Source organism: Betta splendens, chromosome 17 (assembly GCF_900634795.4).
Source record: "Betta splendens chromosome 17, fBetSpl5.4, whole genome shotgun sequence".
NCBI lineage: Eukaryota > Metazoa > Chordata > Actinopteri > Anabantiformes > Osphronemidae > Betta > Betta splendens.
This window is the reverse complement of record NC_040897.2, coordinates 7195113-7209506: the sequence shown is the minus strand read 5'-3', so window position 1 is coordinate 7209506 and position 14394 is coordinate 7195113. Positions and strand designations below refer to the sequence as shown.

At 46.0% G+C, this 14394-nt stretch overlaps 1 protein-coding gene and 1 long non-coding RNA gene across 2 annotated transcripts; both read right to left on the bottom strand.

The window, feature by feature from the left end:
- Nucleotides 1-8167: 8167 nt before the first annotated feature.
- LOC129603296 (uncharacterized) lies at nt 8168-9843 on the bottom strand. The gene is made up of 2 exons (XR_008693059.1): nt 8963-9843; nt 8168-8876 (listed from the first exon to the last, which is right to left on the bottom strand). It is a non-coding gene; the product is annotated as an uncharacterized LOC129603296 (long non-coding RNA).
- Nucleotides 9844-12130: 2287 nt separating this feature from the next.
- Nucleotides 12131-14275, bottom strand: cldn1 (claudin 1). Its single transcript, XM_029132535.3, has 4 exons — nt 13930-14275; nt 13361-13525; nt 13116-13200; nt 12131-13020 (listed from the first exon to the last, which is right to left on the bottom strand). The coding sequence occupies exons 1-4, from the start codon at nt 14150-14152 to the stop codon at nt 12858-12860; spliced, it is 636 nt and encodes a 211-aa protein (XP_028988368.1). The 5' UTR covers nt 14153-14275; the 3' UTR covers nt 12131-12857.
- Nucleotides 14276-14394: the final 119 nt, after the last annotated feature.

Here is a 14394-nt window from a genome sequence, read left to right as displayed (position 1 = left end):
CCCCCCCCACCACCACCACCACCACCACCACCCCTGCTCTTATGAACTCCTCCTGCCTCCGGGCCTGGACACAGACGGGTATCAGTGCGCCTGCTCCATAACGTGACCCAGGCCCGTTTTGCCTGACAGGGATCAAAGGTCACGGCACAATGACTCCAACTGGCCTCTTGTGTGGAGGAAAATAAGTTATGTATTTAATCTGCAAGTGGCAAGTGGACTTGAGGGAGGCATGCTGTCAAACTGCTCACAACGAAGTCCTTTTCACAGGACTGAAAAGACTCGACCTTTGGTGCTGGTGTTGTTTTTGACTGGTGGTCTGAAACTATAATTATTCTTAGGTGTGCAGCTCGCTGAGACTAAGTGAGAACAACCTGTCATGAAGTGAACAAGAGACCGTAGAGTCAGTGAACCTATATCTATGTACAGACACGGGCTCGTCCGTCATGGTACTGGTGTGGAGGTGTATCCGAACAATGACTGGTCAAACAGCGCCTGAACAGCAATCGTTCGACTGGTATTTCAGTTGTTTCGTGTTAGAGTAAAGGGAAGCAGCCAACATCAAACAGGAACGCTGCTCTTCATTATTTTCATACCTGTGGTTTCCACCGCCGGCACCGGAGAGGAGGAAAACTCTCATACTGGCCCATCAAACTTCCTGTCAACACTTCTTACGTGTCCTGCGCTTCTGCGCGGAACTGCTGCCTTTTCATTTGCGTTTGCTAAAACAATGCACTTCATCATCACTCGGAGCTTGTGTCGCTTTTTTTAACAAGTGCGGATCGCGTAATTAAAAGCCTGTCAACTGCGCGAAATAACATTTGGACGCACTAAAGGCGCAGATTTAGAGCGGACGTTTCCACCGTGTAATGACTTCACAAGAATGTTAATCAGGTCCGTTCTCCGGCACCGACCGGTAGATAAATCACACCGTTTGGACCCTCTCGCCGGTTCCGGGTCGTCTGAGGACAGCGACTCGCGTCCTCGTGGTTCAACCTCAGATAAAAACGCTGCGAGACGTTACATGAATAGTGGCTCTGTTGCCGAACCGAAGAATGGCCGCCGGGTTGTAAGTAGCTAAGTGGATTCTACATGCGGAGGAAAGGTCAGCGCCCTGTGCATTAAGTCCTATGGAAAGTGCTGCCTTACAGGCGGACAGCTTCCGTGCGCAACGTGTCTCTGCAGTGTTTCCAGCCAAACAAGTGCGTGGACCCAGACCCCCCCGGAACAACGGGTCTGATCAGAGAGTGTGGGTGGGACACGGCACCGGCACTTGGATTTAACCCCCCAGCCAAGAAGCCACACTTAGCCGTGACTTGTGCTCGCTCAAAGTCGTCGTTCGCTCTTCTGGAATGTGCTGAGTCATCACGGATCCTCTACCTCTCCTTACAGTACGAGGTACCTGTGGAAAATCACCAGAGCACATTGTGTCACAAGGGCAGATTCAACTGTTGTTACACAGCACAGCCCGAGGCAGGTGGTGTGTGCGTGTGTGTGTGTGTGTGTGTGTGTGTGTGTGCGTGTGTGTGTGTGTGTGTGTGTGCGCGTGTGTGTGATACTCTGAGACAACACGGCGCGACTGCTGCACCTTGAATTGTGGCTCACATAATTAAAATAGAATGAAGTTTTGTTTTTTTTAATTCTGCCTTCAAATGTGAAAAGCTGCTGCAGACTGGAAGCTTCCAGGTCCAGGAGCACAGCTTTAATGCTGTTAATTACAGCCTGGCTGCTTGTCATAGGACCGGCTCGCCGATGAGCAGCTAATCTGGATGCGATGGGTGAATTAGATAACTTCCAACTTCTAAAGAAGCCAGCGGTTCATCTGTTCCCAGGCTGTAAAAAAAACTCCGTCTTTCATAACAGATACTTTCAATGAAGGCTTTGATGCTAAGTGTGCATAACAGCAAGTGGGAAAAACCGGGTCCACGGAGCCGCGAGGACAAGTCTCCATTGTTGCTAGATCTGCTGTATTATACAACAGAAGCTTCAAACAGCTTTCTGGTTCCTACGCTCCCAACAGCGTCCACTAATCGTCCCTCACCTTGAAGCACGTGTTGGACTGGAACCACCACAGTTACTGGATATTTCCACTACATCAGTCTGGCGACGGTCTGCGTATCGCGTTTCAAGGAGAAAAAGAGAAACGGTGCTGGAAACCTCGTGTTACGTTCTGCTCACTGCTTGTCTCAGTGAGCAGAACATATGTGAACACATATTTGCGAAGCAAGCGCTTGTTTTCCTGCTATTCGGTCTTTCAGACAACTTTGAATTGGTTGTTTGGGGGGGAACAGGTGAAGGAATGAACAGAGCGATGGCAGTTACGCAGTAGACGCATTTAAAAGCAGCAAACTCTCTTAATGTCATGCTTATTTTAACCCATGTTACTGAGTCCCATTAAATATTCTCCAGCATCTCCGCTGCAGAATGTGACTGCTTCACCGGCTTTTTCCACCCTGACAGTTAAAACGTACATGCTGGGATGTTGCTCTTGCATAACATGGACAAACCAGCGCGTAACTCAGTGAGCAAACGTTGGTTTTTATCGTCCGCACTGGAAACCTTGATGCTTTGGTTCTCTGGCGCTTACTGACACAGTATAACACTGTTTTCAGTCTCCAACAGTCTGACATTTAAAGTCACACATCAGGACTACATGGACTCAGGTTTTTTAGATTATTGATCACTTATTAGCTAATGAGACTGAAGTGTCTGAACGGTATTGATTCCACTGAGCTGCTCCACGTGTTTCTAATACTTGGGCCTATTTCTATAAACACAGAGCAGACTGTATTTGTGGGCACCAAATTGCTTCACTAGTTGATCTGATGTAAAAAAGCCGCCCCGACATCCAGCATGACAAACCCAGATGTGGAATTCAGATCCATATTTAGCAGAACATCGTTTACCACGAGTGCAGTGAGATGAGAGCGTGCTGTGACGGTTCTAAAGGAACCGATGGAGGGCTGCGCAGAACGCTGTTACAATGCGCTGGGGAATAAGGAAGATTAGAGACAATGGTAATTTAGTGGCTCTGGATTGATGTGCGCTTGCTGCTGTAAAGGTCGACATGGAGTTCGCTCCACTCCACAGGCTGCAACAATTACTGCAGACGAGAAGATTGAATCAGTTTAATGGCAAGTAGGAAGACTTGGTTCTGCTTTAACTCACCCACAGCTGCTGTGTTTCTGTTTTTCCTGGTTCGACTCAGTGGACAAGTAGCTACAGCTCTGGTATTTTGTTCACTTGATATCTGCTTTTAGCACTTATTGTGTTTAACGGATCAACTGAACGCACACTAGTCACAGTAATAATTATGTCGGCATGATTTTCATTTTGGGAACTCAAATAAAGTCAATCAACAACGACGTTCTTTGTCCTTAGACCCTCAAAATCTGAAACCCACTGAAGTCTCCTTGAAGCGAAAATCCAGTCAAAGGCCTGTGATTTGTGCAGTGGGGCATATGCTGCGGCCCATTGTTGGCCAGTGGAGCGACTGGATTTATGTCACATTAACCCATATTTACAGTTGCGTCATGCTGTTTGGCTGCGAGGGCGTTTGGCCGTTTGACTTTGTGTTCTGTTCCCTCTGTGACTCCAGCAAACACTGAAACAACACAGCGCACGGGTGCAGGCTTATTTACCTTTGGTCCGTTTGGAAGTTCGTCCCCTGATTTACTTTTACTGTTGGACTCATTCGATTTGCAGGCGTTGAATCTCTGGCTTTAATATCCGGTGCCGCGCAGCCTCTCGGTGGCGGCGGCGGCGTAAACAAACGCCCTGTGTGAGACCCCGTGTCTCAGCCATGTGTGTTTGCCTTGTGTCAACTGAGGCTCGCATTCCCACAATTCAAGGTCGTAAATCAGGTTCGTGACCTGAAACAGGACACGATGTGTGAGGGAAATCATTCTACAAACCACTGCTTATCGCTTTAATCGCGTCTTGGAGGGGGGGGGGCAGTCACGGTAGCCCGGTCCGGTTTCACAGGACTCACCAGGGCGCAGCCATAATATGTAACCCAAGAGGTAAACAAGAGGTCCACGCAGGAGTGACAGGAAGGTGTGGAACCGAGGCCGTGCTGCTGATCGTCAGGGTTATTTTAGCTGCAGCCGTGTGGTGGGAGGCCGACGTCTCAGCCAGAGTCTGTTGCTTGGATCGAAGACGAGGAAACAGAGCGACTTCACACATCTGGTAGATGCACTGTACGAGCTCGCTGGAGGCCGGCCACGCTGTTAACACTGCGGGTGGGGGTCCGTCAGAACCAGAAGCAGACCCCAGTCATCTATTATTATGTCAGTCGCATCATTAAAAGATGCCATAATCGTCTGCTCTTTTCAGTATTAGTGCAGAATCAGGTCGCCGTGGCTTCACTGTGGGTTGGATTCGTGGGAGTTTATGATCCTCATCCGGGTCAAACGCTTCACACGCAGTTGACTGTGATGACAGCCGACGTGGGTGGAGGGAGAGATCTCGTTTCTCCTGCAGGACACGGGAGAAGGACTCACGCATCACGCTGAAACATTTATGTTGTGCCGCACCTGCTTAATGGGCGTAAATCCACACCCACCGTTGTTTCAACCGACAAGTTGTTTTTGTCTTATAGCTATAGTCTGTGTTACCAGAACCGGTGACGCAACACAAAACCGCGGGGGAGCAGGCAACACCAGAACATTCACAGCGTTTCTCTACGATCTAAACGATCCTAACATGTAATCAGCATCAGTTTAACAGCTGTATGGAGCTTTGTTCATAGGATTTCAAAATAAAGTCACTGCAGTAAATTTATCACGGAACAAGTCTGATCGATTATTTTCAGGTCAGTTTGTTTTCAGATATTAGGACATTGACTGGATCCGATTATAATGAGCATCAATGAGCCACAGAGTGAGACAAGTGTCATAATAAATGAAACTGTCTCAAGATGAACAATTATTGTTTTTAAACTAAACCCCTCGTGAAAAACTATTAAACCGACTCCGCTGACTTTACTGGCGTGTTCATCAAAGGGGCTTTTATCCATGTGAGTTTCCAGAGACAAGTCCAGACAGTGTTTGGACGTAGAAGGACCTGAGGATAAACGTCTGCTAGTATTTAGAGTGTGGGAGTCAAGTCTCCCTGACACCGTCATATCTCAGCGGGCGGATTCTCATGAATCGCTGGCTCCGTGTCCCCAGACGCTCCGTTCCCGTCCATTCGCAGAGTCACGCTGCGTGTGTGCGGTCTCCTGATGCCGTAACTTCCACTGCCTCCTCAGAAGCAGCGGCGGCGACGGCCACCTTGACTTTTTTTTTTTTTTTTGTCCCCATAGAAGGATGAATCACCCTGAAGCGATCACTTAGCGGGCCGTGCCTCAGAGGCCCTGGCAACGGGCGCCGCGCGAGCAGCGCGGTGCTGTTTGCCTGAGCGGGTCGCGTCGGGGCAGGAGGCAGCGCTAGGCAACAAAAGGAACAATCTGCAAAAGACACACGAAGGAGAACGTTTAAATAGCTCCACGTTATTTTTAAGGATTTATCAGTTTGGCGTTCCCTCTGTTTAATAAACAGGATGAACAAGTGCATTTCATCTATTCGCTGGAACAATCACACCGAGACAACAGCCTCTCTATATATTACAGTATCTCCTTATCTATTAGCCGTCTTGCAGACATGTTGACGCCTCCTGGGTTGAGCGTTTCCCAAGCCGTAGGTTGGGACATACGTGAGGCAAAGCGCAGGTCGCGTGTTAAATATTACTGTCAGGCCTATTTTACACAGGAATATGAGCAGCGATGTGCTCACAGTTTCCTGATTTCATCCTCCTGTACTTGTGTTTGTCCTCTGAGTGACTCTCACATGTTCCCTGAAATTGAATCAGATGGGAACATTGTGTTTACGCTCTGCGCCCAGCTTGGCTTCGGACGCTGAGGTGCCCACGACCACTTAAAGGCTAATTGCCGTTCATTGTCGTCAACGGGCATGTGTCTTCACACCACACCACTGCTGTTACTGTAAGACACGTACTGTATTCAGTCGCAAGCAAGTCAGCTCTTCTGTGGAAGTTACTCAATTTTCTGCAGAATTTAAGTTGAGCCTATTCATTGAATGAGGCAACGTGTTGCAGCTGGAGAAACCATTTCCCCAATACGTGAGAACACAGACATTTGTCAATTAAGCAGTAGTTCAAAGGGAATGCACTCAGGTATTATAAGACTCTTGAAACACAATGCAGTCTTTACAATAAGATGATTATTGTTAAGTAAAATAATGCGTTTGAAGGACAACCATCCTTTATTTATACATTTCGCAGCCTTCAGACTTTCCCGTTCTGCTCCTCGTTCACAGAACCCACTGCACCAGGTCCATCCGCTCTGCTCCTGTAGCTCACACGCTACACATGTGTACTTCACTTTGAGCCTGAAGCGTTGTATGAAGTGAAGTCATCACTTCCTCTATCGTTCATACGAAATAGTCCATCCCTTACTTTGACATGAACCCGGGGCCCTTCAGCTTCCTCTTAGTCTGTGAGTGTATTCCAATGAAGTTGGTTCCCTAAGTGGGGGGGGCGCTTTGTTGTGTGGTTCTTTGTGCAGCTCACAAACAAAAAGTATAGTATAGTATAGTATAGTATAGTATAGTATAGTATAGTATAGTATAGTATAGTATAGTATAGTACAGTACAGTACAGTATAGTATAGTATAGTATAGTATAGTATAGTATAGTATAGTATAGTATAGTATTGTATTTAAACCAGTTTGTTGCCATCTCTTAAACGTTGTTGTCACAGAATACTTACTCAAAACTTAATACTTATTTTAATTTGACACAATGGAACTGAAATGAAAAAGCAAATATAAGGTCAATGCTTCCGCTCGGAGTTCGGAGCCTTTTCTATAAATATTCTCCTGAAGTTTGGGCAATTTACCGCCCAGCTGTTCCATGGTGTGTGGCACCCGCCATTAAAAGACCAAAGCTATGTTTGGATTTATGTGAGGACGGTTAAGTATTAAAACAGTTTTTGTACAGTTTTAAACGTGTGTTGTTTATTTCGAGCATGTCTATTTATTATAGTAATGATAACATCTCTGCCTCTTCCACATTACATACTGTAGCGCCCACTGCTTTAGGGCCTTGATAAATAAACGAGGGCCGTGATACACAAGGTCTGATGTAGTTTCCATAGATATAAATAAAGTTTCTTGTTTTAAAAAAGCTCCATTTGTGATCATGAACAAACAGAAAGCAGCTCCGGACTCACCGCAGCTTTTATTTGCTTTGGCAGCACATTTTGTCTTATATCACCCGCTGGGCCTCTAACGTTTAAAGGTAAAATCCAATGATAAGTGAGACTATTTTACGCATTTGTATTCTGGCCAGGTTATAATCTTGTGACTCCCTGATCCGCTCTGTTGCACAGCAGCAGTGTCTACGGGGTCAAAACAGCAAATTGTTGCAAAACGACAACGTTACAGTATGAAATATTAGGATTTTGAATGCACGACCGCGTCCAGATGTCTTTCTTGGATAACGCACCACAGTGAGAGCTTTAAAGGCAGCGTGCGTTTGGAACAGAGACCTATTTATGCTTCGCATGTCCCATGATCCCGAGCATGTGTCTGCCACGTGGAGGAGTCGCTGTAGTTGTTTGAAGCTCAAGCAGAAACATTTCAGCGGTTTTCTGAGGACAAGGCAGGGAAGGAAGACATGGGAGCCACCTTCTAATCTAATCAACGGCCCCCCACTGTGACAGCTTGCATTAAAAAAAAGGAGAACCAGCATCAGAAGTACTACAGATGAGTAGAATGAGTGCAGTCCTTTAGGTAGTAACCAAATGTTTATTTATCAAGAGCATAGATTTGCAAATATGGGCTCATCTCTGCTAACAGGGAGGAAATATCAGAGGCTGCGTCTGGATGATCCCGTAGCTGGGGTCGGGTTGACGTCAGCCTGAGCCAGAACAGCTTGTTTCTTTTCCTTCACTGTCTGTTCTCCACCCAAATGTCCGTCCCACATCTTGCACTTTGTTGATGTAAATGCATGTCAGGTTGATTTTAGTCGCTAATGCAGCCAGCCTGTCCGGGGTGGAAAACAGCACCCAGCCAATCTGCATCTAAGAGATTTAATAGACATAAAATACCAACGTTGTTGGGCTACGGGCCACTGAACCATGGATCTGTGATTCAAGAAAGCCAAGAAAGCTGTTTGATTAATTTATTAATAAAAACCAGCCTGTGATGAAATCAAGAAACAGCAGTTGTTAAAGCTGGAGGCCACTTCATGACAGGTGCTTGATTCATGCCAATATATCGTCATTGGCTCATAATCTGTGGACTGTATTTAACAATTCACACAAATCAATTTTAAACACTTATTTACACCCTAAAGGTTTGTGTCATTACAATTTCAGGAGTTCTGATCCAAACCAATGAATAAATAAACTTTCATATTTGAGGCCCACAAATTACATATTTGTTGGGCTGCGTTCAGATGCCGCTGATGTTTTTCAGGCTTAAATGGTCAGTTTGTGGAACCAAACATCGTATATCTTGTCAAAGCGTCGCTGCAAAACCGCTTATTGGCCCAGGTAGGTTGTTATTATTCTGGAAAGCTGAGGCAGAAAGTATTAAACTGGGCTGGCTCCTCCTGGCCGTCAGACGGGAGGACGCAGCCTCTTTAAATCACCTCCAGCCACATTCAGAGCTCCGCGATCGGCCCACGATTGCGAAAGAATTTATACGGCAGTGAAAAGCGAAATGTGAGGCCGCTGCAGATCAGCCGCTCAGAGGACGTTCCCGGAACGAGGGAGTCGCTGCTCGCGTTGGACTCCGACTGTGGAACACGACCTGAGACGACCTCGTGTCTGTGGAGCTGGAGGAAGAGTCCCGACATCAGAGAAGACGCCGCTGCTGCAGGAGGAACCAGCTCATTACAATAGAATGCTTCATACAATAAAACAACACGCATGTGCTGTAGTCTGTCTTCATCATCCCACCTGAACTTATTGTCTTACACTAATCCTTCTTCAAGATTAAACCAGGTCATCCTGTGAAACGGCGACTGCTCAGGTGTTGTTCTTCATCTGTGAGTAAAATATAATACGCACACGTGCCGCAGTGTTTACAGAACTGTGCAGAGCAGCCACCAGATATTAAAGTTCTTGACTTCGTTCCAAGCTGAGTAAAAAAAAAAAAACCCTAAGTCAAAGTGATCTCATTAATTTAGATTTAAGGATCATCTGGCTCACAAATGTCTGGATGTCCGTGTCCCCGTGTGCACTTTTGCGTTGCTGTGTGAGCCTCTGTATGAACGCTGGTGAGAAAGAGGAGGCTCGTCGATACGGTGAATGCACAGGAAACGCGGCCGCTGGGAGCTCGCTGGTTCGTGTCCCCGTGAGGATAAACCCCCACAGAGGAGTCATCCTCCAGAAAAAAGGACGGTAATCAGCCTAACGAGTGCCAGCAGGCGGGTGGTTGACTGCTGAGCCCAGCACTGGGACCTGCTGAGGCCTCAAAACAGCTGAATGATCCGTCCATATTTCATCAGATGAAGGTCTTCAACTCTTCACGAGGCAAACCTAGTACAGAATATCAAATTACAATATGGCTTATAATGAGATCACATGCGCTGCAGGGAGGTTGTGTCCCAGGATGCAGAGGAGATTAACACATCAGGTTATTTTGATCTGCTCAGACGGAGGCTCGGGTTGTTACACACTCACAGCTTTGCATTAGGCTAAAGAAGCTGTGTTACAGATATTTATATGATTACATGATGATGAAACTGTGTCTAACTGATGTAGTCAACTAAAACGCATGGACTCAAATGCACCTTATGATCGCAAGCTGTTTGTGATGTTTAGGGTCATTCGGGTTGGGGACGGGCTGAACCATCGCTCCTGCAGAACTGGAGTGGTTTCAGCAGCTCTTTCTGGTTCTGTACCCGCTCATAGATCTTTCTGTGATGTCTGGCAGCTGCACTCTGCTGATCGCAGCAGTTTGACTCGGGGTTTGGATCAGCTCCAGATCCAATACTGGACTAAAGAGAGGGGAAGCCTTCGAGTTAAGTGCTATTCTGTCAGTGCACTACGTCAGTCTAAACACCCAGTTGTTTTACAAATACCACAGAACTTATTTCATTTGAAAAACATATTGAAATATATCCTGATACTAAAATTGGTTTGCCGCCGCTGTGCTTTTACTGACTTTGGAGAAAAGGTTAGAGAGTTGGTTTATGTTCATTTCAGGTCAAAGGTCAAACGTCAAATCTGTGTACATGTGACATGTATATTGTCTGTATACATCAGCTCTGTTGACCTATTAGTCCTCTTCTCCAGGAATCCTAAACATTTACATTCAAGATGCTCTAACTCACGTCTCCTGACAAACCTGTTGCTGATGTGTCAGCAACAGCGAGACAGATTGCAGCAGACGACCAGCGTTTACTGACATAAAAGAGCCCAGCAGTGAAAAGGCTTGCAGGGTTTACTGGAGTGAAACGCAAACGTGACAAGATGAGATAGTACAGTAGCAAGACTTGTATCTTAGATCAGCCTAACGTTCAGTGGGCGAAAGATAAGACTTTTCTACATTTAGTGGCACTTCATGGTGTCAAAAGGTTCATGTATTACATTATACATTTTTTTACATTTACAAAAACATAAAATTTAAAAATAAAATAAAAACAATTATTACATACAGAAAGTCCTGCAACTCCAAAGCATCCATTATTGGAATGTAACTGTTGATCGTGTTTACTCAAATGTATACACGTTAAATATTTTAGAGATTAAGAAATATTATACAATTATAATTTCATGATGACATCTTTTATTAATGTTGTACGTTAATTGTTCAATGTCATGCCATATTTGAGTGTGTAACGGTTCCTTTAGATTCTTAAGATTGATTGCTTTTAATGTTTTTAATCTGTTGATTTTGTGTTGTTATACATTTGTGCATGTATAATAAAACGTCGGCTAGTAATTAGATGTAATTAAATAATAGTATTTAGACTTAATGTGAGTGTGAGTAGATGTGTTAGCATTCTTATTGTTAATCTTGCTAACGTCTTGTGTGTACCCCCATCTGTGACAGCGATTAAAGTGTGCAAAATAATTTCCCTCTGGGATTAATAGTTTTTTGAATATTTGAATAATTCTTTGAATCTTAATCTCGAACACAAATATTTTTAATACGAAGCTTGCTTTTTGCTGAAAGTATTCTGAGTTCTTATGGCTTGAACTCAAAAGGTCGCTCCTACAAATCCCACAATGCAATTTAATAGCGGCGTTGTCGTTGTAATCCAGGCATGGTGGTTGATTTGAAACCTCTGCCGCCCTCTAGCGGACACAACCGCTCACTACAGAATATTTTTACAGTTTTGCGTTGCAATTTTTTTGTCCTGCATTGTCGCAGAATGAAAAAATGAAGGCAAACACGGTGCAAAATTCGACTGTTCATTTAATCAAACCTTCCCATAATACTTTTTATGATGGGTTACATGTGTCGTGCTGATTTGCTTAGTTTTGTAATAGTAGTTTTGCCGTCTTTGTATTATGTTTGTATTTTGTTCTGTGTGGATAACATGCATCTTTGCTTTATTATAATTTAAGCTTTAATAAGTAAAACAATCCACAGCTTTGTGCTATAATCATTGTTGGCCACACGGTGGCGCTCTTCGCCGCAGCATCACTGAACTTTGTGTGAGGTTGGACACAGTGGAGACGACTGTGTTTTCAGTGTCATGTTGTGTGTTTTTGGGCCGATGACATCGGGTGGGAGTATCGTGAGTTGGAGACGTACACAATGTTACTGTAGGTGGGTGTACGTCGCCTGGAAGCTGCGGTTTCTGCCCTTCTCTTGTGAGCGGACGTGTTGTGACAGGAGCCGCGGTCTGAGGAATGGCTGTGAGGAGCCGCTCCCTGACTGCCTGTCGTTCCATCTCTCCTCAGGCAACGCATTTCCGAAGCGACTGTTGCATGCTGTAAATTAGATTAGGAACGTTTCTTGTAATAATCATTGTACATTAAAATTGTGTCTTTTACGGAACGGTTTCAAGAAAACGAAATTAAATTCTCAAGAAATGCTGCAATTTAGAAATTTGAATCATCTTTGCTCCAACGTCTCCTCATTTTGGATGTGTGTAATAATTTGCCAACATAAACATTGTACATATATTTTATTCACAAATCACCACAGACCATAATAGCTGGGTTGTAGTTTCATTACACTGGGTGGAGGTGGTGTGATTCACACATTTGGGAAGCATAGAGGGAGATAGGACACATTTTTTCCACCTTGGCCCATGAATCAACGCGTCTGTACACGCCAGCAAGACCACAGGACGCATCCCAGCTCCTCTGACTGTGCTGTTCACTTTAGTACTAGTTCAGACACTGGTAGATTCACCTTCTGAACACAGACTCTAACTCTACATCTACTGTGGCTTCCTGTCCAGCTTTGGCCTGAAAGCTCAACTCAAGCCTGAGCGTGGATAGATTACGGCATTAGTGTTTCAAAATCACTGAGCTCAATTAAAATACAAAGTATGACAAAACAAACCGTGGGTAACGCAGTATTTCACGCAGACAGTATAATAGCAGATGAGCCGAGAGGTAACAAGGATTTGATTTTACAAAGCTAAGCAACTAACAAAAATAAAGTCCAGTTTTAAAAAATGTTATTGTTCCTGAGCCTCAACACTTACTGGGTGAGTGTGCTGTTAAAATGCTTCTATTCAGTACATCTGTCAGTACATCGTACCTAAATAGACTAGGCATTCAATTTATTTCCCATCCAACATCAATAAACACCACGACACTAGCTAATATACACGCTGCTAAAGGTAAGCGTTAGGCCGGGGGGGCGGGTGGCGCCGCGGCCTCCTCCCTACACGTAGTTCCCGCCCGGCTGGGCCGCGGAGCGGGCCTGCGGGTAGCGGGGGGCGCTGGCCGCGCTCTTCTGGGGGCAGCTGCAGCAGAGGAAGGACCCCCCGATGACGGTGAGGGCGGCGGCGCCCCAGCCGACGTACAGGGCGCTGCCGAACTCGTACCTGTGGACAGATCACAAGACAAGAAGGGTTTCGTCCATTCACCGGCGTCGCATCAATGCACTGGGTGCGAAGGCGGAGCCAAACAGAGAGCTCACCTTGAATTAGTGGGGGTGAGCGGGTTGTAGAAGTCCTGAGCTACTCTGTTGGCATACCAAGATGCTCCCACCAGGGCAAGGAGGCCTAGAAACCATCATCACGCAGGTTAAAACATGCAGGAGGCCCGTGTCTTTTACATATCATTTATATGAAGGCCACGTATTTACTGCAAGCCGCAACCTGCTGAGTGAAACCAATAAAGCAGACGACGGAGCGTTTGTGTGTGAATGAGGCGACGTCTGACCGGCGATGATGAAGACGACGCCTCCAGCCAGGGCCACCTTGCTCTTCATCTCCGGCTGGTCGGCCATGCAGGTGGTGCACTTCATGCCCACCGTCTCCACCAGGACGGCGATGGTGGACAGCAGGATGGAGGCCAGCATCAGCCCCCGAGTGGTCTGAACCATCCCTGGAGGCAGGAACGCGGCTTTCAGTTTCCCTTCAAGTCTTTGTAAAGGTCTAAATCGCTTGCAGAAAAGTGCATTTGTGCATCATACTGTGTGTGATGCAGGAATCAGTTTGTGCACGAGTCTCCATCCATAACGTGGGTTTCTAAGTGTGGTTTATTTTGAATGTTGCCAGGTCTGGTATTTGACAGACGTGTCTGTACATGCGTCGGTTTCCACAGACTCTCAGATGACACACGGATTCTTAACCTCAGGGAAGGTTAAAGGACAGCAGCCATCCAGCGTGCAGAGAGTTAACAGATCACGAGCTTCTGAGCTGCCTAATATGACATAATGTGATTCAATGCTGATATTTGTAAAGGTATAAAGTCACGAAGGAATGACAACATGTATAAAGTGATGTTACCTGGTAGCTGAAGGAGTGAATCGTAGAATTTACACTGAATCTGACCAGTGCTCTGCGATGCACAGCTTTGCCACAGTCCTTCATACATGGCCTGAGCCGTGATGATGTTGTCCCCGGCGTAGGACGAAGCCTTCCACTGCACCATGATCGTGGACGCGATGCAGCCGACGAAGCCCAGGAAGGCCAGCGAGAAGCCCAGCAGCTCAATCCCCTTATTAGCCATAGTTCAGCGTCAGAAAAAGCGAAACAAATGAAGGAGACGAGGAAAAAAAATGAAACCGGTCGTAGGTTTGGTGGAGGTTTTGCTTGGATGAGCTGCTCCCTCACAGTGGCTTCTACGTGTGATCCTCAGGGAGTTACCTGGAGGAGAGGGAGGGTCCGAGGACGCCACCTCTGACAGGGTCACGGAGGGGGAGGGAGCCATCTAGTGGACGCTACGGCTTACTGCAGCGCTTATAGTTATTT